Genomic DNA, 25,122 nt, shown 5'->3' with positions numbered 1-25,122 from the left:
TTCCAATTGAATCCATGGTTCTATGAGTAAAGAGCATTGCTGAGGCACCACATCACCAGGCTGGAGCGCTGTCAGCAGCAGCCACGTTGGATCAGTGCTTTGCATGGGTATGTTTTTTTATCAATACCTCAGAAGAAATCCAGCTCTGGGTTCTGGTAGATGTCTTTACCTGACGATACGTCTCAAAGTTTTCTTGTTAAACTGCAAATGGGCTATCAGAACAGTGAGATCAGCTTGTTTGCTTTAATATTTTGCTTGTGTCTGAACACTTAACACAAAAGTGAGTTTTAATGCAAATCTCCTTGTCTAACTGGAGCATGGTGGAAAGCTTCAGAGTAAATGCTCAGGGCCTTGTGGCTGAGGACAGAAGGGAGAGAGAATTTTCAGAAAAAATGTCAAAACCAACAATTCTGTCTGAAGCTGCTTTGCACAGCGTCTGCAAGACAAGGGTTCTTCATCATCTTCTTCATCTCAGCCATGCAAACCAAGATGGAAAGCACAATAAAGTGGAGTGTTCCAAACATCTGCTGCAGCTGGGAAAAAGATGCATGAATATGAGGAAGGAGACTCCTTTACCACTCTAAGCTTTGAGTAAAAAAATTATTAATAATTCTACAAGTGAGGGAGGAAAATCAAGGGAAGGGCGGGCTAGTAATACTTTAAGCAAAATGAGCTCTGCAAGTATAACAGTATGTAAAATACCACGCAGCTGTGTCTGTAGTTAGCAATAACACCCTCAAGGCTCTGCCCACTGTGCTGAGGAATGGCAGTGTATTTCTGCCCCCTTACATTCCCCCAGCACCCTTAATGCTCTGTTAAGGACATGTCCTTGCAGTGATTGAACATGTTTGAAGGCAACTTTGATTTATTTCTTCACTTCATATGAAATGGGAAGATTCTCAAAGAAAGTTACTGAAAGTGACATTATGTTTAGCAGCCCACCAAAACATCATAAACCAGCTTCCCTTCCCTCTGGATAAGCCAGCATGGTCTTCCCAGGAGCTAATACAATCTCTGCCTGGGATTGATATAACACTGACACCTCCTCCTTTGTTAAAGCAGCTAAAATGTTTCTGGCTAGGCAAATTATGTAGAAAACTGTATGAAAATCACAAAGTATTTAATTAAGAATTTTGTGCCAGGTCCTCAAGGCTTTTAGAACTACAGCAACTTTAAATAAAAATTAAGGAGCAAACTGCATTATGAAATTTTTTGAAGTCAAACGTAGTAGGGCTTAAGGACATTAACTGAGTGGGCTGAAAGGCACAGGGAGGACATTCAAGCTGTTCCACAGTGACATGCTTTGGACTTTAGGTGACATTGGTTGGAAAACTTCAACAGACATACAGTCTCTGGTCATACAGAGAGAAGTTCAAAGCTCCAGAAAAGACAATCTCCTTGGATTTTTTTCTCACATTACAGAACCTAACTCTTCATCACAACTCTGCACAAAAAGCAGAGGGATGTACAAACTCTGTCTTTTATTGATCTATGACGTGTTTTATGGTTTTTATTCCTATGGTATTTGAATGCTTTGCATGTGTTTTCAATTATGCAGAATTTTCTCTCAAAATGTGTTTGTAATGGATACTATTTTTAAATTGAAAAGAAAAGCTTTCAGTTTATTTGCAAAAGAGGAAAGGTGATTTCCTGTTGGGTGGGGACCACCAAGTCATCCAGAGCTTTGAGATGACTTTCGTTTAAACAAGCATCCATAGTAGGAAAGACTTTTGCTTTTAAGAGCCAATTCTGGTTAGGATGTAAATGAGAACTATTCATTATTTAAATAGGAGCAAATATAGACTGAAACAAAGCAGGCAAATTAAAAGACACTCCATCCTTACTCATTGCATTCTTGTTGGATGGGTTCTTTTGCTGGGCCTCAGTTTAGAGCCATTTCAGAGGCTCTAAGGACTGCTGTAATGTCTGAAAGGGTCTGTTTCCCATTGGTGACCTTTGCTGTAGTTCCTTTCTGAATCCAAGCTCCTTTGGTGTTTAAGTCAGTCCTTTAATGCTTTTGCAGAAGATTGTGTAGAGAAAGTTGATGGACACAGTTTTTCTGCTAATAATAATTTACAGAGATAGAGCTGAGAGCAGGCAGATACATCAAGCTACATCACAAACTTTAGTGAGAGCTTTTAAATTCAGTTTAAAAATTACTGGCCACGGGGATTATAATGGACAATTTGGGCAACTAGAAGGCTATTTAATTCTATTTCTTATGTACCTGCAAACCATTAAAAAGAAGCAATTTTGTCCAGCATATGTAACCTTTCATTTACCTTTAAAATCTCCAAATAAGCATGTATTAATTTAAATTCTAACAGCCTACAGCCGGTTTTCAAATTGAATTGGGTGAGAAATTTTAAAAGGTCATAGGAATAAAGACAAGACTTATCTGGTTAGCTAAAAGGATTCCTTTGATGTTTTTATCTTCCCAGGTTTCACTGCAATTAAGAACTGGCAAAATGAACTTGCTAATAGAACCACTTAGTGTTGGAACCACAGCAGTATTTAGCAGGCATAATCAGCTATCACTGCTTTGTGCTAAGCATTTCATGACCATATAATGACCATCCAGGCAGCCAAGCACCAGAATTGCAGGAGCATTTCCATGTGCTCTTGTGGTTCTCCAGTATGATCTTGGCTCAGCCAGTCTTCCCCCATGACAGCTTTGGTGCCGTGGACAAATGTGACTTAGTACTTTCCTATTATTTATATAATTCATTAATTTTTAGCAAAGGGTGCTCTTGTACTAACCCAAGCTCTTCTGGTAGCCATAGGGTGGTTTTCAATTTGGCCAATACGGATAACAACACTTGGGGGGCAGGGAGAATGTGGCAGCAGAGAATGAGAACAGGCAGCACAGTTACACCTTTTGGGTATGAGTAGGGAAACACTTTGATGGACACAGTCCTTAGACGGGCCTATGTGCCCTAAGAGGAGAAGATGCACAGAGATGCAATCCCCTCCCTGCCGGGGACCCAAGCAAACTTCCAGAGTCATCCTTTTCTCATTATCAGTGTAAAGGACTTCTCAACACCTGCTTGCTTTCTTTTGCCCTCTCAGGCTATAATGGGTCACAGCTGAAGCAGGTGGGAAGGAGGTTCTGTCCCTGGCAGTGCAGGTATTCCAGGAGTGAGATGAGCAAGAGGGATGAAGGATTGATCTGCTGGTTTTGTGCTTTTTGCTTTTTCTTACGCTTGAATGGGCAAAGTCTTGCCTGACTCTTTCAAAAGTTTTATCAAGCCTTATATGATAACTAAGAAGTCTCTATCTGGAGATGATGGAATATGAGCAGGCAGAAGCTACATCAAGTTAGAGGACCTGTGGTTACTGTTCAGTGGTGTTTGCTGGGAAAAGCCCATCATAGCCAGGCTCTGGAATCTGCCCGAGCTCCAGTTTACTGGTGAGTCTAAATATTCATACTCAGACTTGGGTTGCCTTAAATGTTTTGGATCCTTTTCAGGGGGCCATGGTTGCCTTGTGGAATAAAGGATGATCCGTGTGTTGATGCATGGACAATTCTCTCCAGTTTGAACAGAGGCAATCTTCAGGGAATGACATCTCTTATTGTCTGGATTTGTTCAGTCACCCTCACACTCTCCTGTACCTTAAGCTTTATGGAGTAAGTTACATTTAAGGTTAGAAGACAAATGAGTATGCAAATTTCCTCGGCTAAACTGAGCCAGCAGTTTCTTCAAAATAATCAGTATATGTGAAATGTCTTAAAAAATTTCACATGCTTTGGCAGAAATGCCATTCTCTGCCAAATGAAAGAGTAAGCAAATTAATATACTGTGTCATATGACAGGATAGAAGGTTAGTGCACAATTACTTCTAGAAACTGATCAGAAGGCAAAAAATATAGTAACAATTGACTTATTTTAATCAGATTGTTATTCCAGTTTAATTGAAAGATCATTCATGGTTTCTGTTTCATTGTAGAAGCTCTTCTGCAGTGATCCTGTTTTTCTCCTAAGTTCTGGGAGGCTGGAAGGTTCTGCAATGGCAGGATCCTAGGAATCCTGAGAGAGACTTGAGATCCATCTGCAAAGCTCTTGGATCATGGATAATTCCATTGTTTTCCATTAAGTATGAAACAGGCAGCAAGTTGGCAGTTCCCAGGGTGAAGTTACGAGCTTTGGCTCTTTTACATCTGAACTTACATAGCTCCTTGTTCCTAGGTTAACTTCATGTTTGAACATGGAAGAGTCTTGCTTTGATACTTGAAACAAGACGGTTTTGAGCCACAGAATGTGTGTATGAAACCTAGTTGCCTATAGTTTGGTGCCCTTTGTCCTCTTTAATTCCCCAAGGAGGCAAAGGTCTGGTAAACTACTCTAGATATCAGATTTCCATGTGTGCTGATCACCCAGCCTGTTGCTAACAGAATTCATAGCAGCTGTGTTTAGCCTGCTTTTCCTTCCTTGCCAATTCTTACTATAGCTATGAGAATAGGGTCATCTTTGAAAATTAATTTCCTGAAAATTGGCTATGGGGTGAAAAAAATGGCTGGTGCAGAAGGAACCACAGACAGATGATCAGATGGTATAATCAAAACCATGTAATTTTTTTAGGAAACTTGATAAAATTGAGTAATTTGGATATAAACCAGAAAGCACAATGAATTGGACCTCAGCAGTTTTCTGGCTTCTGTGCTCTATGTCAGAGACTAAAATTGGTATTTGGGAGTCCTGCTTTCATGGGGAATTTTTTAGATGGATAACAGCCAGCACCACAACCCTGGGGCATCTTCTCTGAAGATGAGTCCACGCTGAGGGCCTGTGAGAGCTGAGCAGAGCACGGAGATGCACAGTGTGCACTGGGGCTTTGTGGCTTCTGAGTCCCCTGGCTGACCTCCAGGGCCACGTGAATCATCACAGGCCCAGCATCAGAGGTGGGAATGCTGTAAAATGCAGTTTATTTCCTCCTCCTGTACACCAAATATTGAAATATATATAAACTTCTAAGTAAATTATTTCAGATGCACAGCTATAAATTTCAGTCACACACACTCTAACAGATTTTTTAAAACAACAACAACAAAAAAATCACATATTGTTCTCATGTAGTCTTTAGTTACTTTATAGGACTCCCTCTGTTCGTGACTGTTTTTGTTATTGTTGGAAGAATAAACCTTCTCAAAATAGATCATAGTAAGGATGGAATCTGTCCAGTGACCACTTAAGTAGAAGTTTGCTGCCAGAACCAGTTTATTTCAGCTGTGATCATGAAGAGTCTTGTGTGCACTTATTTGTTTGTTCTTCAACACTATCTGTAATATTGAGATGCTCTGCTAGTATCTTTAATGTTATCCAATGTTTTTCCTAAACAAAGTAGATAAATACATAAGAAAAGGTCAGAGAGAGATCCTTGTTTTTCTCAACAGACAGGACAACCTTACAGGTGTCCAACATACCTTGGTTACTTCAGTATGGACCTATTATTGGCAACCATATGTATTTCCTTCTGCAAGAACTAACTTGGATTGCTTGTATTACTTGTATAATGTGTGGTCCTTGATAGCTGTTGCCTGAAGCTTTGCTATGAGAAGGAAGATGGGCTTGTGTTTCAGCCATACAACCCAAAGTTAGAGTATCTGGGTTTTTTGCCCTGACAGTATAATGAATTTCAGCAAATTTGCCTGAGTATTTTGTGCCCTTTTCCCCCTGTCTTTTCCTCTCTTCTGTACAGCAATGCTCAGAAGGGAAAAATAGGAGAAAGTTAATTTGATTGTTATCAGACACAAACCATTAAGCAACTGTTTGCAGACAGTAATTCCTGTGTGAAGGCCCAGAGGTGTCTCCTCCTTTCCTGGGCTGTACACCTGATGGATGACAAAATGTGGTGTCCCCTCTGTCCCCAGTGCACTGAAGGGGTGGGGGACAGGCCAGACAGGAAGGTACATCACTGTGCCAGTGTTCTTTAGGAGAAAAGAAATCTTTAAATATGTTTCAGACAAGTGCCTGGAGAAGCAGAAGCACTCTCCTGTCGGGGTCAGGGAGGAGTTTTAATACCCCTGAGATTTCTAGATGTACTCCTGAGAAGAACAGGCAGAGGTGGCTGTCTGGGAAGAACAGGCAGGAGGAGTTGACCAGTGGTTATAGAGCATGATCAAAGGTTAAGTGGGAATCATTTTGCTAGAAATGCCATATGATACGGAGTTTGAATATGTGAGCAAAGGGCACTGATGGGACAGAACCTTGAAGCAGCAGCAGCTGGAAAGACAGGCCATGCTGGAGCTGTGATGTACAGCTCTCCTTGTGGGCTCGGGCTGGCTTGGAGGTGTCTCAAGTCACGCTGTGTCCTGATATCATGGGAGTTCCCACGCAGGCTTCAGGTAGAGGCAGAGGTCCCTGGTGTTCATTTCCCTTTGCAAAACCTGCGCAGGGAGGCTGAGGGAGTCACGACTCCATGTATGCAAATGCAGGGGGCCTTGTATGGAAAAGCCTGGAGGAATGGGAGGTACACGGGCAGGGAGTAAAGAAATCAGTCTCCAGCAAGTCAGGTAGGTTAGACAGAGATGACTGAAGCAGACTCCTAGCAGAAGGATCAGCAGTAAAATTTAAAAAGGCCTTATCATACATCAGGCAGGTCTGCCTGCAGGCTGGGGCTTTCTTTTAGGCTCTGCCAAGCTCCTGGGGTGAAGTTCAAGCAGTGCTTCACTTTGCAAGGGCCTGTTAGCCCCCCAGCCCATGGGAGCTCCTGAGAAAAGCTATGGGAGAATGCTGAAGGCTCTTCTGCCCCAAAGAGTTCACGTATCCTGAATACAGAAGGTTCTTCTCCGCCTCATCTATTGTCCATAAGTGATACCAGCCTTTTTTTTTTTTTTTTTTTTTTTTTTTTTTTTTTTTTTTTTTTTTTTTAATGCAACCCATGGTCATAAACTTTTATTTCAGTGTTATATTACCTTTGTTCTATTTCATCATTGCAGATACTTCAAGAGAAGCCCATACTTGCAGAAGTAAACTGCAGTAACAAAATTTCATGTGCCTATAAAGAGTGCTTTAGTACTGAAGTGCATCACAAGCCAGAGATGCACAGATGCTTCTCAGAAAACCACCACAGCATTGGGTAGCCTTTTCTCTGGTAGAAAAGCTATCAGAGATCAAAACTGTACCTCAGTCTTCTCTTAAATGTGATGTGACATGGTTTTACATGCGCACATGCAAATGTTGCTTGTTTGATTCACACAGCAGGGTTGGTTTATCTGGTATAATTAGATCTAGTTAGTTTGTAAGGCATATGCAGTGGGAATATTTCATGTGACTTGCAAAGATAAGGCTCCATTGAAGAACAGAAGCCTTCCTTGATGTTGACCAGAATGCATTTAATTTGCTAAGAACCCACTGCCACAACAAAATAGAAATTCAGGTGGAACAGGATATAATTGCTGCAGGTACTTTAAAACCACCACATTGCATTTCTGATGACTACCATGCAATTAGAAACGTAACAGACCTGCTGGCTGGAAGGGGAAAGGCATAAAACTTGCTTCTTATGTCCCTCATGTGACATGGTAAGAACAAATCCTACTGGCTGTGGAGGAAAGACAAAGCAATCCATGTACCTGAACAAAGATGTTCACCAGCCTACTGACATTTATATCTTGTTCTTCTTGCTCTTCCTTGCTCCATTTTAAGATCTGGATTTGGTTTTTTTTTTTGCAAGAGAGTAAGTCCCAGTAAGGAGCCTGTTGTGTGATACTGAAAATTTGCAGGAGTGTTGTAGAATAAATAAGCATATTGCCTGAGGCTGAGCTGCTAAGAACAACTCTGTTTTTTAACTTAGCTGTTCTTAACAGGAGAACCAGGCAATTGCAAGTGAGAGTTTCAAGGCAAGTGTAAGTTTCAAGACCAAGAGGCATATTCACTCCCAGGATTAGAGAGTTAATCTGCCTCTTTAAACTCAGTGGAGAGAGGTTCCCCCTTTATGGCCAGCACCCTGAGTCATTCCCAGGAGAGGCGGCAGGCACATAGAGCTCCCTGCCCCAAATGCTCAGTGTTGCAATCCTGTCACTCTCTGTGAAAGTATTGGTGTATTTTCGTTCAAAGGGAGGGGATCAAATCTACCTATGCTGACTGCTGTATCCCTGAGGACATGTACTGTTAGTCCTGACAAGCAGGGACTTGGTTCTTGTGTTTGGCTTGGCCAGATCTTCACAGAGGTGTAGAACAGAGGTGTAGAACAGGACTTTTTCCGGTGGGAAACTTCCTGTTTAAGACAATTCTGTGAAAATAGTGCAATATTCTGGTTACTAGAAAAGTCCTGTTTCCTTCTTCTTGAGAGGGTACCCTTTCAAAAAGACAGTCATTGTGTGTTGCAGCCTCTGCTTTCACCAAGCAGTAAATATTCAGCTCTTAAGTTCCTTCCTGAATTCTCAGGAATTTTCAATGGCTGTGCTTGCTTTCTGAATCTCCTTCTACTCATCTTGCAGCTCTCTGGCAATTGCAGGCTCAGAACTAAGCACAGCATTGCTGTAGCTACATTTTACTGATCTGAACCACCATGGCTTCAGCTCTCATTTATTGTCAGCAGCTTTCAACTCTACAGTTTGCTCCCACTCTGAACACTAGTAGTCCAGATTTTTCCTTCAGCTTACATTAGGCTTATATTGGGTCAAATATAATTACATACCTATTAAATTGATATCTAAGTAGGTATCAGTTTACAATTTGTGGCTTTTTTCCTCCATTGTTGTCCAAGTAAATCTCTCTCTGTCTATCCTCTACATTAGGACATGGGAGGTGGACTCCAAGCAAAAGCATTCACTCATAGAAGTTTCTGATTAATCACTAACCCTAATCATGGTCACTTAAACCTCTGAAACCTCCTAAATACTTGTATCAAATGCCTTACTAAAAGCCAGTTGATCTGTCTTTACAATCTCCTCAAGTTATTTGTAACTGTCAACAAATTAAGTACCTTTGCTCACTGAGGTATGTATTTTCCTTAGTCTGCTGGCACATCCCTGGTGTTCTGCCACTTATCTGGGAACATCACTTAGCAGAACTGTAGCAAGTCCATTATCTGATTCCCTTACTGACCCGTACAGCAAATTATCTGGCCTCCCACTATGCTGCAGTAAGCTCACATTTCACAAATATTTTCTTACTTGTTTTCATCAGTTACTGCATGACATCCTTATTGATTTTCAACCATCCCTCATTTCAAGTACTTTTTAAATAGATTTCCACCATTTCAATCTTATCCATCTCAATTCAGTGTTCCTGTATTAATAGGCTTTTCATATTCCTTTCCCTCCCCAGGTGCATTTATGAAAGCTCTTCTTTCCTCAGCCTTCTGGTTGTTGTTAATTTATTGTTGTGGATGCCCTTAGCTTGTTCTCTGAGGCTTAAATCCAGTCAGCTGATTATTTGCAGTCCATCTTCCCTCATTCAGTGTTAAGGCTACTATGCCACTTGCTGCTGCACATTGTGAAACTACAGAGCATGGGGCTACTGTGATGTTTAATTTTTAAGACCTAATTGTAATGCTTTCTGAGGTTCACAGTTTTTTGTTGTTTTTTTTTTTTTTTCTCAGCTGCTAAATCACATTTTGAGGTCTGCCAGTGCTGCTAGTATGTGAAGGAAAAAGGGCAGAAAAAATTCAATTTGTTAGATGCTGGGTTGCTTCCTCATCTGGGGCAGTGGAGAGTTTTTCTCCTGTATACAGCCAGCCTCAAGTGCTGCTGTCTGGGGATTAATCCATGATCTCTCTAAACTCAAAACTTCATTCTTCAAATTAGTTATTTGCACCCCACTGCAGGAATTTCAGTGACTCATAAATCCTGTTATTTCAAAGTAAGGGAAGTACTTGAAAATATCACATGGAGCTTGAATGTTCCAGCCTATTTCACAGACAAAGATCTTCAGCTAATCAGGACATTACACATCTTTGCTTGGACATTCACCTCATGTTTTCTGTTCTGAATCAAAATACAGTAAGTGACATCTGTGAGTTTGCTGGCAACCTGTACATGTTTTTATATGCCAGACCACAGTATTATTATGACTTTCTGGGGAGCAGTCATATACCAAACAAACAAAAAAACAGTTGCAAAAAGGAGAAGTTAAATAAATTAAAGAATTGTAGCTAATAGAAGGTATTATTTAGCCTCCTTTGTGCTTGCAACCAACTTTGATGTCAAGCATACCAACAGCAGAAAAGTATGAACAGAAAAAAAAAAAGAAATAAATACAGAGCAAATATTGGGATAGATTGCTTTAGTCTAACAAATTGTTGCCTGTTTTCTGCAGTTTAGTGAGCCCCCTAGAGTAATACTATTTCCTTCTCTTCTATCCTATTCTTATTCCTACTTCTGCAGCCAACCACACAGCTTGCCTTTTGCCAGGTAAATTGTATCACATTGCTCCCTGCCATCTTTTCAGATGCTCAGAAGATGGTTTGTGAGAACACCAAATCCTAGTAACTCTGTAACAGTAATTTTTAAAAAACTTTTAAGGATGAGGAGATGATTTTTAAAACCACTTTTGATCAAACTTTTTTTATTTTTTGTCATCAGAATTAGGAATACCTCACTTAATCTTTGTTTACTAATGGCAGTGTGACCTAACACTTAAAAATTCTCTTCTTCCTCTAGGTCTCCATGTGTTAGAAGGATGTTTGAGACCATCTAGCCAATATTGTTTGGGTGTGTGTGCAGGAGAATACCAGATTTTTATGGCCTTACAATTTATTTTTTTTAAAGCAAAATACTTCCATTTAAAACATTTATGACAAAAGCATTGATTTAGTTATGTGTATGCTGAAGTAAACTTTTGCTTTTCCTCCTGAAGATGACTTTTGGCATTTACAGACTACTAAGGAGAGGGCTTGGTCAACAGCAAATATTCTCCTTCCCTGAGTCTAGGACATCCTCTGAAGATTCCTGACTCCTGCTTTAGACCATCTTGGCAACAAAAATCATCCCTTAATATCATGACTTCAGGAAACATAACATTATTATATGCACCCATCAGGTTTTGAGAACCTGACAACAAAATGCCATTGTTCACAGAAAAGCAGTTTTGCTATTGCTTGCAGCGTTTCACCTAAGAAGCATCAAAATAACAACCCTCAAGTTCCTTCTGCAGGATGAATGCTTTCAGGGCTGTCCTCTCTTTCCCAATGATATGACATTCCTGCAGGCTTGGTGACCTCAGGCAAAACTACTAACAGCAGCTGAATTGTGTCAACTGGCACAAGGAACTGGCTCCCAGGGGACAGAAGAGTGTAGTGTGGCACAGACCACACAGGAGCCATCCCTCTCCCTTGACACACAATCCTCCAACGCTGCACAAACCTTTGAAGAGGCAGAAGACAAGGCTGTCCAACAAGAAGCACTGGCACTGCATGTGTCTTTCTAGGGTTCCATTCAGAGTAGGCTGTGAATAATTGACCGAAGCACTGTTTCTTTTGACACAACCTTTTTGTATACAGTGTTTCCCCAGAATTTCACAGGACAGCAAACAGAAGGAAATGTTCCATTTTATTTTCAACAGTTCATTTCTCAGATGTAAAAATTGTCCCAAAATAAACAAGAAATTATAAAATAGAATGTACACATATATACTTGTAAATTTATTCCTGCAGGAGACTTGAGAGATGGAACAAAAGATAACAGCAGCATTTTATTTAATTTCAAAACATGTTACTTCTAAATAAACTTAAAAGGTCAAAAGCATTTAAAAGTTCTAATGGTGGTGGCTTAAGAGGAATCTTTCCAATTGTGAACTCCTTTGCTTCAAACTGTTGCCACTCTTCAGCTGATAATTCACTCTTGGGTGTGAATAACTTCTCTGAGGCAGGGCTGGAGTTGGTGGCTGCAGCAGAGGCTGAGGTGCCAGCATGTCCAGAGGCACTGGCACTCTGTCCAAATAAAGCACCGCTCAAGGGCGAGCCAGAACTGGCTGTGGTGGCACTAAAGGCTCCAAAGGCTGGGAGTGGAGTGGTGCTTGCAGAGTTCACAGCAGCAGCACTGCCAAAGCCTGAAAAGCCAGAAGTCCCAAAGCCACCAGCTGTGGCAGCTGTTTTAAAGGAGAAGGAAGCTGCGGATGGAGCGGCCGGGCTGCCAAAGCCAACGGATTGGGGTGAGCTGGGAGAGGACATTGTCCCAAATGCAGGAGGATTTGCAGCAGCAGAAGAGCTCCCAGCAGCAGGGCTGCTCCCAGATGATGTTGAGCTAACAAGGCTGGAAGTGGTTTTAAAGGAGAAACTGCTGGCACTGGTACTGCTGCTGCTCATGGGAAAGGCTGCAGGTAGAGAATTCACAAAAACTGTTAGAATGGGCACCCCAGGGATACTAAACCACTGCTGGTTTTCTAAGATGCAGCAGCAGCAAACTGCAGAAAATGTTTAAATGTTTTGGTTCTAAGAACACGAACTTACTTGACATCCCAAAGCCTGAGGTTTGCTGTCCTCCCATTCCAAAGGCAGGTGCTGGTTGAGTGCCTGTGGTCTTGAAAGCAGAGAGCTGAAAAGATTCCAGAGACATACGTGAAAACTAGATTCCAAACCAGGGAACTCTCTCAGAGTAACTATTTGAAACAAAAATAAAAATGCCCAGTCCTACTGAATCCAACTCAAGACCATGCTGGACAGTGATCACTCCTCACAACTGCCTGTTCCTGCAATGCTTTAAGTGCTCCAAGGCCATACATGCTCTGCTCTGTAAAACCCTCCAGAAATGCAAATCTGTTACAACTGCTCGATTTTTGCCTGCCAGTCATTGATCTGATCCCCTCTGGCAGCTCTCATTCTCACCTCTTCCTATTCCAGGTTCTGCTCTGTGACTGTATTTAGGGCACAGCTTTGACTCACTCTGTTGTCTGTCCTCAGCATATCCCGTCTCCTGTGGTAAAGCCCAAATCCTGCTTGTCCACCTTCCCCACTGAACAGGCCAAGGGCTGGGATCGTAGTACTCAACCTTTACTGCACTTCATCCAGACTGCGTGTGGCTCAAACAGAGCCACTTCCTCTTGTCTAATTATTTCTTTCATATGGGCTTTAACTCAAGCATTTGCTTCTGAAAAACCATCTCCATTCACAAGTGTTTGTCACCTTTGCAGGAACAATGACTCTATCTTCACATGTTATTCAAAAGGTTTTTCTCCCACCTGTCCCTCAATTCTAGCATTGGCCAAATGCTCCATTTATCCTAAGGTGTCCTGGAGAGCATTTCTGGTCCACTCTGCTGATTCTGTCTTGGAAGAGCCAATACAGCACATGGGAAAAATGGTGTGGTGGGGATTGGCCTCTTCTGGTCATGTACACAACCAGATCCCAAACTTACCTCTGGTTGCTTTCATGTGGCTTGCAAGGAGAGTATTCCAAAGCTGGGATCCAGCTGCTGCCTTGCTAACATGGAACCATCCCTATGCACATTTTCCCCCATAACTGAAGGGGTTTATTATACCAGCTGCAATTCACTGATTTCAGGAGTCCAGAGGATATGCCCAGGTGGCACATCACAATTGCCATGTCTCAGAAGTCTTTGTAACCATAATTAATATCTGTGTAAACGACTTCATTAAAAATGACATCAGGCACAGAGACACGTTGCCATTTGTGAACACTTACCAAAGCTGCTTTTGTTGATGCATTTAAAGCTTTCAGCTGAAGTAGCCGATTTTTCCATTGTAGTGCTAACTCTTGGACAGCATCTATCTGAAAAGGGGTAAATAAAAGCATGTTTTTACTTCTGAAGACTTAAAACCAAAAGTCATCTGGCAACTGAATGGAAAAAAGACATCTAGACTAGAAAATATATTTTATTAACCCTCTAAGATATTTTCTTTCCTGAAACTTCAACGTGAGGAGCTGATGTCTTTAACAGAGAATTCCTTTAAACTCTCTTACTATTGTCCTTAAATCAATCCTTTTTCTTTAAATAGGAGTAATGTTCAAATAAGTTCTCAGTCTTTTCAAATCCAAGTTCTATTTTTTTCTGAATAGGTGCTTGGGAAGAAAAATGACACAAGACAAGATATGTAAGCTTTATATATATGAGAAAAACCTCTTCAAACTGGCCTTTCCACTTATGCACTCACTCACTAAGCTGAAGTCCTAAGATTTACCTTAGCTTCTTCCACATTTTCAGGAAAAAAAACCAAACCAATTTCAAAAGACTGTAATTCAGAACAGTTCAATAGTATCATCCTAAAATAGTTTCTTTTGATGGAATTGACTTCCTTAATTTCAATCAACCCCCTTAGTGTGATCCATCAGATAACTGCACAGAACAATGCTGCAATAAATGGTATCTGTGTCTTGATAATTGTGATTTAGTACTAAGCAAAAACCCAAAAAGTCTTCAAACAACCTTTCAGGAATTTCAAACCTGAATTTCCTACATTTATACTTAAGTTTAGCAACACATCTAATTTGATGCCTGGCCTAATTGAATTTTCCTTAAAACCTAAACAAGTAAAACATTAAACAAGTGTCACAAATGCCTGCTGAAATGGAATGGGTAATCTTTTTGTAGACAAATTCCTTCATTTTTCAAGAGTCTTACATCAAAAACATCAATTATTCTTTTGTGTCTAGCCACATGTTGCTTGGTACCTGCTCCTATACAACAAACTGGAAAATTCAGACTTTGACACATTTAAGAATAGAAATATGGAAAAAACATGCTGTACTTTAACATTTTGTAGAAGAACTGTTATCATCTAAGGACTGAGAGTTAGGAAAACTTGCATTTACTGCTTTGATGAGATCACTACTTGATTAATTAATTAATTAATCAAATAGTCATGTATAGCATATTGTTTATTTCTTGTTATTTATTATTTTTTTGGTTTATTATTTTCATTGAACTTTTAAAGTGTCTCCTTGTCTCTACAAATGCAATTCTGGTAAATCTAAGCATATGAAGCAAGAGTGGCGACAAGAGCAATTCCTTATGTAAAACAGAACCAATATGAAGAGGAAAGAGTTCTATATAGTTTGAATTAATTTGTACTTGCATCTATCTAACAGCCTATTTTCTTTCCTGATAAAACATTAAACTCTGCTAGCCTCCTTGGTATTGACTACAAGGAAGGAATGATAGATATACATTGAGATATGTTTTATATAAAAACATATGCCTTACTTCCAAGTAAGTATATACATATCTGTTTCTAGAAAAGAAGTATCTGCTATTTTCATCATTAATTCCCTGCAACGAAGGTACATAAAAGAACAAGGTTAAATGAACTTGCCCAGTTTTCTATTTAAAGCACCAAATAACCACCTATAACAATCAAACTGACTAACAGCATATAAGGTATTGAACTTCTGAGACAGGATTCAAGTAACTTCTACAAATAACACACAGGAGCAGGGACAAGATTAACTCAGAGAGTGTCTAGCAGCTACTTTTGCATTCGCTTTGATGCACAGGAATTGAAAAATATTTTGGCATTCTGATCATCTCCTAGAGTGGGGAGATAAATGAATCAAGAGCTGCCTCCTAAAGAACAGTAAGAAGTTCTGTCCCAAGAGTGTCCACGCCAGCCAACAACCTTTAAATACTTACATAATTCCCAATGACATTTTTTGCTCTGCTGTCGTAATACTCCAGACGCAGCTCTTCTGGTGAGACATCTGAAAAGCCTGCAAGGACAGGAATAGTCAAAAACCTCCAAGAAAACAGATTCATAATTACAACTGCCCTCTACAGTTACCGAGACATGGACCTTGATACACTGTCTCTCTTAAGAGTTATAGTCAGAGACAAAAAAAAGATTCATTACAGAGTGTCAGAGGGATGAACGGCCAAAATTAATTTGCCATCAACTAATATTCCTTTCTGTTGTATCACAAGGCAAATCATCACCTTTTAAATGGTTGCACAGAGATAAAACAGTGTGGGCAAGTCACAGAAACATCCTAAACAGCAGCAATACATAACAGTGAAAACACTACCTACCTGAGACATTCAGCTTTTCTTTCATTGGTGAGTAACATGAAAATATCCATTGTCCAGAAGATTCCCAAATTTCCATGTCTTTCACTACACATTCACTAACAAACAAAACAAAATCACAGATGAAGGTGAAATTGCTCAGTCATACCAAAAACTCCAGAAATAACCAATTCAAAAAACTGGTTTTAATCCAAATTCAGAGTCAAAAACCTCCTACCACAAAAACCAAGCGTTCTCTTAATGTAATCCTAAAAAAAGTAATGGAAAGTATTTCGAAAGCCTTGCTTCTTTGGGAAATCACACTGTCTGCTGCTTCTCAGTACCTGCCCTGCAGCTGTAGGTGTTGGTCTCTTGTAACTGACTGCAACATACACCTCTGTGAAACCAGGTTTCAATAGTTTTGCCATTGGCAGAAAGATTCGTTGTCTTAAGTGTCAAAAATCCAAGTAAAATAATTCATTTTCTTAAAGGGGCTCTGATTTCTTATTTTCAAACACTAAAATCTGTTTCCTTCCTTATCCTCTTGACCACAACTTAAATACCACACCATCTGACTAATACCACAGTTGACTATCTCCCCAGCCCAGGTCCCAAACAAGGATCACTTCCTCCCCATGCCAGCATTCCAGAGAACCAAATGAAGTGATGTTCTCTATGTTTCTTCCCATGTCCAGATTTCTCCTCACAATCCTGTTCTCTGCATTATCTCCAGGAAGTCAGTAAACTTTCAACCTGCTCATGCTAAATGCTTTCAGTAAGATAGTACTATAACTTACAGAAGTCTGTCCTCTTCATCTTTAGAGCCATCAGCAGCACTGTGACTGTTGGCTAAGGCAGAGAACCTGTTCTGTGAAAAGCCTGCATTTCTGCTGCTGCTGCCTGATGATCCAAAGTCGGAGGAGCCAAAGAATCCTCTTCCATGATCTCTGCTGCCACCCCACGTATCAGACTTGAACGAAGATGGCTGGATAACATTACTGTATCTCTGGTTAGAGGTACCCCATCCTCCTCCTCCTCTTCCACTAGTAACTTCCAATTAAAAAAAAAAAAAAAAAAAAAAAAAAAAAAAAAAAAAGCAAAAAACCAGGAATTTTTAATCATTAAGATACAAATCAAAAGCAACAAAAACTCTAAGTATAACTAGTCTTACAGTGGCAATAAAAAGTTTAAAATTAAAACACAGTATTTCTCTAATGAGTTAACCTCATTATTGAGTCAACTTAGCTAGTGAGTTATCCAGGGTAGTTCTCAAATCCTGTTTCTCAAACGGAACAGTCTGGGCTGGAAGGAGCCTTTAAAAGTCATCTAGCTTGATCTCCCCTGAGCCTTAATGAGCAGAGACACCCTCAACTAGATCACCGTGCCAACAACAACTTGTGGCACTGCCAAAAGACACTGGCTCAGTATTGCTTAGGTTGTTTCATGAAGTAAAGCAGCAGAAAAAAATAAAATTTAGCACACCGTAAGTTTAAGTTAGCCTCCATAGCTACAGCAGGGGCTCTGCTCCAGCACAGGGAGCTCCTGAGTTTTGTCTTTAGACTTTGGACACACCTGTGCGTGTTGTTACAGGCAAACCCCAACCCTCCTTCCAGCAGGAATAAGGACAAGGGCTGCAGTGAGCTCCTGCCGTGCCATCACTGCAGCCCTCAGCTCTCTGTCGTGCCCCTTTCCTTCCCAAAGCTCCCAAACACTCAGAGCTGATCAGAATGGAAACAGCCTTCACTGGCTACAACACACAGCTGCTGGAAACTTGCTCGCTGCTCATGAGAACAGCTTTCCAAGCCGTTTTCCCCCTGCCTTGTGGCACATACCGCAGCAGCAGAATCACAAGATCAATTAAGTTGGAAAAGAGCTCAGAGACCATCGAGTTCAACCTGTGATCAAACAGCACCTTGTCAACTAGACCATGGCACAAGTGCCACATCCAGTCTTTCCTTAAAGACCACCAGGGGCAGCGGCTGCACCACCTCCCTGGGCAGCCCATTCCAGTGTTTCGTCCCCCTTTCTGTGCATCCCCAACCCTCCCCTGGTGCGGCTCAAGGCTGTGTCTCCTCCTGCCACTGGCTGCCCGGGAGAAGAGCCCGAGCCCCGCCCAGCTACAGCCTCCTTTCGGGCACTTGTAGAAAGCGATAAGCCGGCCCCAAGTCTCCTTTTCACCAGGCTAAACACCCCCAGCACCCTCAGCCGCTCCTCACAGGCCTTGTTCTCCAGACCCTTCGTCAGAGCTCAACTCCGAGAGCGCCGACCCAGCGGCTGCTGCCGACAGCCGCGGCCGAGACGCGCCCGGCCCGCTCTGCCCCGGAGCCCCCGCCCGGTCCCGTCCCGGTGTGGGTACCGTGTGTCGGGGCGGCCCCGGGGCGGCCCGCCGCGCCGCGGGGGTGCTCGTTCCAGCAGCGCTCCCCGAAGCGGCAGTAGCCCCGCAGGAAGAACTGGCAGACGCCCATGGCCGCCCCGCCGTCGCGCGGCTCTGACGTCACGCGTGCGCCGCGCGGGCCCCGCGCTGAGGCCGCGCCGAGCTCGGCCCGAGGGGCCGGAACCGGCCCGGGCGTCAATCCAGCCAAACCAGGGGACAGCACAGTAACAGGCTGCCGATAAACCAAATACGGGTCTGAGTCGTGCTGTGCAGTGTCCTTCGGTCACCGACACAGTACAGTACCCGCCTCGGCTGTCACCGCCTCTCACTCACATGAGCCCCTTCTCCACACAGCCCGCGCAGTAAAAGGTTTCTGTGCTCTTTTTTTTACGGGGAGACCAAGGAAGGTGCAGCCCATGGCTGTAGAATCCTCAGTCTTTAGGGTCATTCAGTCCAACCACCAGCTCATCACCGCCACCATAACTCACTAAACCACATCACCCAGCAGTGTCCAGGTGCCTCTCAAACATGCCCAGGGATGGTCATGGTGTCTGCAAAAATTGGATTCCTTACCCAGTGACAAGCCAATGATCTATGCTGTTGAAAGACTGTTTATTTCGGAGTTCCACAAGCCTGGGTGCTAAATGGTATTCCACAAATCAAGCACATCAACTATCAAAACTTTTTGCTATTTATACATTTTAGCAAACAGAGGAATTAATGTTCATTGGCTGCAAGTTACATAGCTCTCTTAGTAATTCATATTCTATCTTCTATTGGGTAATTATTCTCTCAGTTCTCATGCCAATTATTCCACATGCTGTCTTTCTCTTCTTGTGGGCCCATGGGTTTTTTTGGGTTGGTGGTTCATAAGCCAGTGGTCACAGATCCCTGTGCTGGAATTACCTTTTACCCAGTCAGAGCTGGTTTCAGCACAGTTGCTGAATTGTTTTTATTAGTTTCTTCCTTATCTTGGGGGTTCTGACAAATGTCCTTGTGGTCCGTGAATTCTGCATTCTCTGTGTCCACTACCAGTGGTACATCTTTCTTCCCAAGCTGTGTTAACCTCACCCAGGTCTGAGATCACTGAAGCATGTCTAGCCCTGAACCTTAACAAGGCAATTCTACCTACAAGTAATTTGTTTTTCTAACACATGAGCATCATTTAGAGCTTGCCAGTTGCTATGTGTTTCAGGGATTAAACCTCCCTTCTTGTTGATTAGGTTTGAAAGTATATAAAGATTAAGCATTAAACAACATCCTTTCTTAAGAAATTATACCACGTTTTGCAACAGTGACTCCACCACCTCCCTGGGAAACCTATTCCAAAGCCTGACCACCCTAACAGTGATTTTTTTTTTTTTTTCTAATGTCTAACCTCAATCTCCCCTGTCTCAGGTTAAGGCCATTTTCTCTAGTCATCTCACTGTAGGTACAGTATAGTTTCAGTATAGGTTCAGATTCTTGTGTCTTTACAGGAGATGTTGACCTGTTGCTGTTTGAAACAAGTGGGTGGCTGGCACACAGAGGCTGGGCTACATTTAGGGATTCACCACCCGGCACCCATGTGTAACATGTAACAAAGATCTCTGTGCATCCGGCACAGCATCACCAGCCAGGCAAGGGGGGGGATTGTCCCGCTTGGCTCTGCACTGGGGCAGCTTCATCTCAAGTCCTGGGGGCAGTTGTGGGCACCGCAGTGTAAGGAGGATATGCCACTGTTAGAGAGCATCCAAAGGAGGGCAGCACAGATCAAGAAGGGCCTTGAGGGGAAGCCATATGAGGAGCAGCTGAGGCTACTTGGTCTGTTCAGCCTGGACAAGATTAGACTGAGTTGCACCCTACAGCTTCTTAGGAAGTAGAGGGGCAGGCACTGATCTCTTCTCAGTGTCGACCAGTGACAGGACCTGAGGGAATGGCCTGAAGTTGTGTTAGGGGAGGTTTAGGCTGGATATCAGGAAAAGGTTCTTCACCCAGAGGGTGGTTGGGCACTGGAGAAAGTTCCCCAGGAAAATGGTCACAGCACCAACCTGAGAGAGCTCAGGCATGTGGTATGACTCTTGGGGATGGTCCTTTGCAAGGCCAGGAGTTGGACTTTGATGATCCCTGTGAGTCCTTTCCAACTCAGGATATTCTATGAACTCTACTCTGTGTGCGAATCTGCTTCTTGCACGCAGTAGAATCCATGTTTGGGAGTTCTGGCCATTCAGGTGGGATGGCCAGGAGCCTTGACTAGGCCATCTTGCTTCCTCTGGCAATGGAGAATTGGATAAGACAGGACTGCAGCACGTACCAAACAACTGATCGTGGAGTCCATCAAATCCTCTCCAGTACCAAGGTGGTGAGCAACTCAAAGGTGCAATGCTGCAGAGACACTCAAGTAAGAGCCAAAAGGGGAATAGAATTCTTGGATTGGCAGGTGCACTAGTGTTTCTCTTTCAAATGGTATATGTTTATCAGTGTAACCAGTCAGGGGGACTGGGGTCATGTAACTACCGAAGGTCTGGACCCAAGAGTAAAGGAATTGGGTAACTTGAGCATTATTAAATTTAATGATGGGAACATGCCAATCCACAATTCCTCTCCATAGCTGTCTAGGATGCATGCCAAAAAAATGGAATATGTTTAAGGGTGATCCAGTGACTAAAGATAAAATGAAGTGATATTATCATCGCTGGTGGCCACTTTATAAATTGGAGTATGGGGAAAATGTGTCATTGCAGATTAATATTATCTTACAGTGGCTGTTGGAAAAAGGCATGAGGTTTTATGTGCAAATGTTCTCTTCATTCTTCATCCCTATAACAGCAGGGTGGACATGGATAAAGAGGATACAGATCAAAATAAAGAGCACGTGGGAAGACAGGAATTTAGTCTTGTGAGCTGGACTCAGAGACATACTTAGCCAGTGGTAAGACAGTGGGGGCAGAGCAATAGCCATTTTTTCCTGGACATGTTCATGGTACTACTTTGATCATAGCCGAGACAGGTAGTAGTTGAGATAGACAGATAGATAGACAGATAGACAGACAGATGATCTGTTGGTTCATAATGAGAAAATCCTGAAGGAATGTATCAGCTTTTGGAAACGAATATGCTGACTCATAACCCTAATTGGTGGAATATGCAGGCTATATTGAACCTCTTTTTAATGTGGAAGAAAAGAGAATGGTATTAGAGAAGGCAAAAGGATAGACAGGGGTTGTGGGGTCTGAAAGGGCCCCTCCTTTTGACCTGAATTCACATGCCATTTGTGAACAGGAAGAGTCAACTTAAAAATGTAAACATGAGGATTTTGATAATGAGTGAAGGGGACTGGAGGAAAGTATGGAGGCATCTCTCACAGATCATCTAGTTTCAGTAAAGTTGGGGAATAAAACAACAGATTTTGATAGACAGCAAAGGCACACATTCAGTAATAACTATAAGTAAGGGCTCACCAATAAAGATACAATACCAATTGCTGGGGCAATGGAGAAAAAAGCTTTTGTGGCCAGTCCTACAACCCATGGAGTGTACATTTGGGGATAATAAAATGATACAAGAGTAGGTTTTAAATACCTGACTGAAACATTGTTTCTTTTGACAGCATATTTTTCATACAGTCTTTGCACAGAATATCACAGGACAGCATAGAGAAGGAAATTCTCCATTTTAGTTTCAAGAGTTCATCTCTCAGATGTAAAAAGTCCATCCCAAAATAAGGTTCAAAAGTTTATACTTGTGCATTTATTTCTCCAGAAAAGAACTGAGAGAGGAAATAAAAAATAACATTTCAGAATGTTGTTCAGAACAATGGCAGTAAAGGCTGGGAGAGGAGTGGTGCTTGCAGAGTTCACAGCAGCAGCACTGCCAAAGCCTGAAAAGCCAGAAGTCCCAAAGCCACCAGCTGTGGCAGCTGTTTTAAAGGAGAAGGAAGCTGCGGATGGAGCAGCCGGGCTGCCAAAGCCAACGGATTGGGGTGAGCTGGGAGAGGACATTGTCCCAAACGCAGGAGGATTTGCAGCAGCAGAAGAGCTCCCAGCAGCAGGGCTGCTCCCAGATGATGTTGAGCTAACAAGGCTGGAAGTGGTTTTAAAGGAGAAACTGCTGGCACTGGTACTGCTGCTGCTCATGGGAAAGGCTGCAGGTAGAGAATTCACAAAAACTATTAGAATGGGTACCCCAGGGACACTAAACCACTGCTGGTTTTCTAAGATGCAGCAGCAGCAGCAAACTGCAGAAAATATTTAAAAGTTTTGGTTCTTAGAGGAGGAACTTACTTGACATCCCAAAGCCTGAGGTTTGCTGTCCTCCCATTCCAAAGGCAGGTGCTAGTTGAGTGCCTGTGGTCTTGAAAGCAGAGAGCTGAAAAGATTCCAGAGACATACGTGAAAACTAGATTCCAAACCAGGGAACTCTCTCGGAGTAACTATTTGAAACAAAAATAAAGCTGCCCAGTCCTACTGAATCCAACTCAAGACCATGCTGGACAGTGATCACTCCTCACAACTGCCTGTTCTTGCAATGCTTTAAGTGCTCTAAGGCCATACATGCTCTGCTCTGTAAAACCCTCCAGAAATGCAAATCTGTTACAAGTGTCTTGATTTTTGCCTGCCAGTCATTGATCTGATCCCCTCTGGCAGCTCTCATTCTCACCTCTTCCTATTCCAGGTTCTGCTCTGTGACTGTATTTACGACACAGCTTTGACTCTGTTGTCTGTCCTCAGCATATCCGTCTCCTGTGGTAAAGCCCAAATCCCGCTTGTCCACCTTCCCCACTGAACAGGCCAAGGGCTGGGATCGTAGTACTCAACCTTTACTGCACTTCATCCAGACTGCGTGTGGCTCAAACAGAGCCACTTCCTCTTGTCTCCGTGATTATTTCTTTCATATGGGCTTTAACTCAAGCATTTGCTTCTGAAAAACCATCTCCATTCACAAGTGTTTGTCACCTTTGCAGGAACAATGACTCTTTCTATCTTCACATGTTATCCAAAAGGTTTTTCTCCCACCTGTCCCTCAATTCTAGCATTGGCCAAATGCTCCATTTATCCTAAGGTGTCCTGGAGAGCATTTCTGGTCCACTCTGCTGATTCTGTCTTGGAAGAGCCAATACAGCACATGGGAAAAATGGTGTGGTGGGGATTGGCCTCTTCTGGTCATGTACACAACCAGATCCCAAACTTACCTCTGGTTGCTTTCATGTGGCTTGCAAGGAGAGTATTCCAAAGCTGGGATCCAGCTGCTGCCTTGCTAACATGGAACCATCCCTATGCACATTTTCCCCCATAACTGAAGGGTTTATTATACCAGCTGCAATTCACTGATTTCAGGAGTCAGAGAATATGCCCAGGTGGCACATCACAATTGCCACGTCTCAAAAGTCTTTGTAACCATAATTAATATCTGTGTAAATGACTTCATTAAAAATGACATCAGGCACAGAAACACGTTGCCATTTGTGAACACTTACCAAAGCTGCTTTTGTTGATGCATTTAAAGCTTTCAACTGAAGTAGCTGATTTTTCCATTGTAGTGCTAATTTTTGGACAGCATCTATCTGAAAAGAGAGGGAAAAAAATTGTATATTCTCATTATTGGGGAAGACTTTACAAAAAACAAAAAGAAAAAAGTGATCTGTCAACTGAACCAAACAAAGATATTTAGAATTTAAAAAGATACTTCACTAATCCAACAGAGGAATTTTGCTTTCCTCCCACTTCAAGGTGAAAAGATGAAATTTTTGCTATTAATACAAGTTTTCTTTAAATATTGTTTTTGCCCATTTTTGCCCTTATATCAAATTTTTATGTCTTTACATAAAGAGCAATATCAGATTGGACAGTTTGTGCCAGAAATCTCAGGCAAGAAGATGATATTAGGGTAGCTGCTATTTTGGCATTCTCTTTGGTGGATAGGAATTGAAGGATATTTTGGCATTCTGATCATCTCCTAGAGTTAGGAGATAAATAAGTCAAGAGTTGCCACCTTAAGATTGGTAACAAGTCTTATCCCCATGAGTCATCATTTTTAAATTGCTTACACATTTCTCAGTTATATTGTTTGCTATCATAGTATTCCATATGCAGTCCTCTGAAGAGACATCTGAAAAGCCTGCAAGGACAAAAATAAAAAACTTCCGAGAAAACAGATTAATACTTCTAACCACTCTCCATATTTAAAAAGACCCGTGCCTTGGTACACTGTCGGTCCTGAAACTGTTATAGTCGGAGACACCAAGGGTTCATTAAAGAACTTAAGTGGCGCAAACGCCCCAAATGAACTGGCAAACGCCGGCTCTCTTAGAGCAGGAATAAAGACAAGAAACCTCAGCCTTCGACTCTCCATTTAGCCCCTCGCCTTCTAAAGCTCCTCAACACCGAAGTCGGTGAAAATGGACACAGCACGCAGCTGCTGCACGCTCCTCCTGGCAGCAAAGACCCCCGAGCTGGTTTCCCAGGGCCCCGTGGCCCATCCCGCAGTGCCTTCGCCAGAGCAAACCCTGCGGGTGCCGCCCGGCCCGCTCTGCCCCGGAGCTGCCGCCGGCAGCGGCCGCACGGAGCACCCGGGGCGGGCAGCGGGGCAGGTCCGGGAGCGCCCGCAGCCCCCGCGTCCAGCCCGCCCGCCTCGCCGCGCTCGGGGCACCCTGGGCCGGGGCTGCGGAGATGCCCCTCCCGGCCCGGGCCCGGGGGCGGCCGCAGCCCCTCAGAGCCCAAGGACGAGCGCGTTCGAGTCGCACCCCACTGCCCGGGCGGGCCGGGGACTGTGCCCTCCTCGGGACAACGGCGGCCGCGAGTTCAAAAGCGGATGCAAAACAGGTAAAAGAGCCTGTCCAGTCGAAAACGCATACAGCTCCCTGCAGGATTCC

General features: G+C 42.7%; 1 protein-coding gene across 1 annotated transcript; it reads right to left on the bottom strand.

Moving 5' to 3' along the window:
- Positions 1 to 11,285: 11,285 nt before the first annotated feature.
- NUP42 (nucleoporin 42) lies at positions 11,286 to 18,366 on the bottom strand. Its single transcript, XM_083867779.1, has 7 exons — positions 18,255 to 18,366; positions 16,696 to 16,948; positions 15,923 to 16,017; positions 15,530 to 15,606; positions 13,585 to 13,671; positions 12,394 to 12,478; positions 11,286 to 12,257 (listed from the first exon to the last, which is right to left on the bottom strand). Exons 1-7 carry the CDS (start codon positions 18,361 to 18,363, stop codon positions 11,647 to 11,649), a joined length of 1,317 nt encoding a protein of 438 aa, XP_083723905.1. The 5' UTR covers positions 18,364 to 18,366; the 3' UTR covers positions 11,286 to 11,646.
- Positions 18,367 to 25,122: the final 6,756 nt, after the last annotated feature.

Source organism: Zosterops lateralis, assembly GCF_965231275.1.
Source record: "Zosterops lateralis genome assembly, chromosome: 1".
NCBI classification, from domain to species: domain Eukaryota; kingdom Metazoa; phylum Chordata; class Aves; order Passeriformes; family Zosteropidae; genus Zosterops; species Zosterops lateralis.
The sequence above is the reverse complement of the archived record's forward strand: the minus strand, read 5'-3'. Positions and strand labels throughout refer to the sequence as shown.

Excerpts from the sequence above, each read along its gene's own strand:
- NUP42 (XM_083867779.1), bottom strand. The coding sequence starts at position 18,363 with ATGGGCGTCTGCCAGTTCTTCCTGCGGGGCTACTGCCGCTTCGGGGAG. Across the intron at positions 16,949-18,254 it reads CGGGGCCGCCCCGACACACG|TTACTAGTGGAAGAGGAGGA; the intron begins GTACCCACACCG and ends TTTAATTGGAAG. Across the intron at positions 16,018-16,695 it reads GATGAAGAGGACAGACTTCT|TGAATGTGTAGTGAAAGACA; the intron begins GTAAGTTATAGT and ends TTTGTTTGTTAG.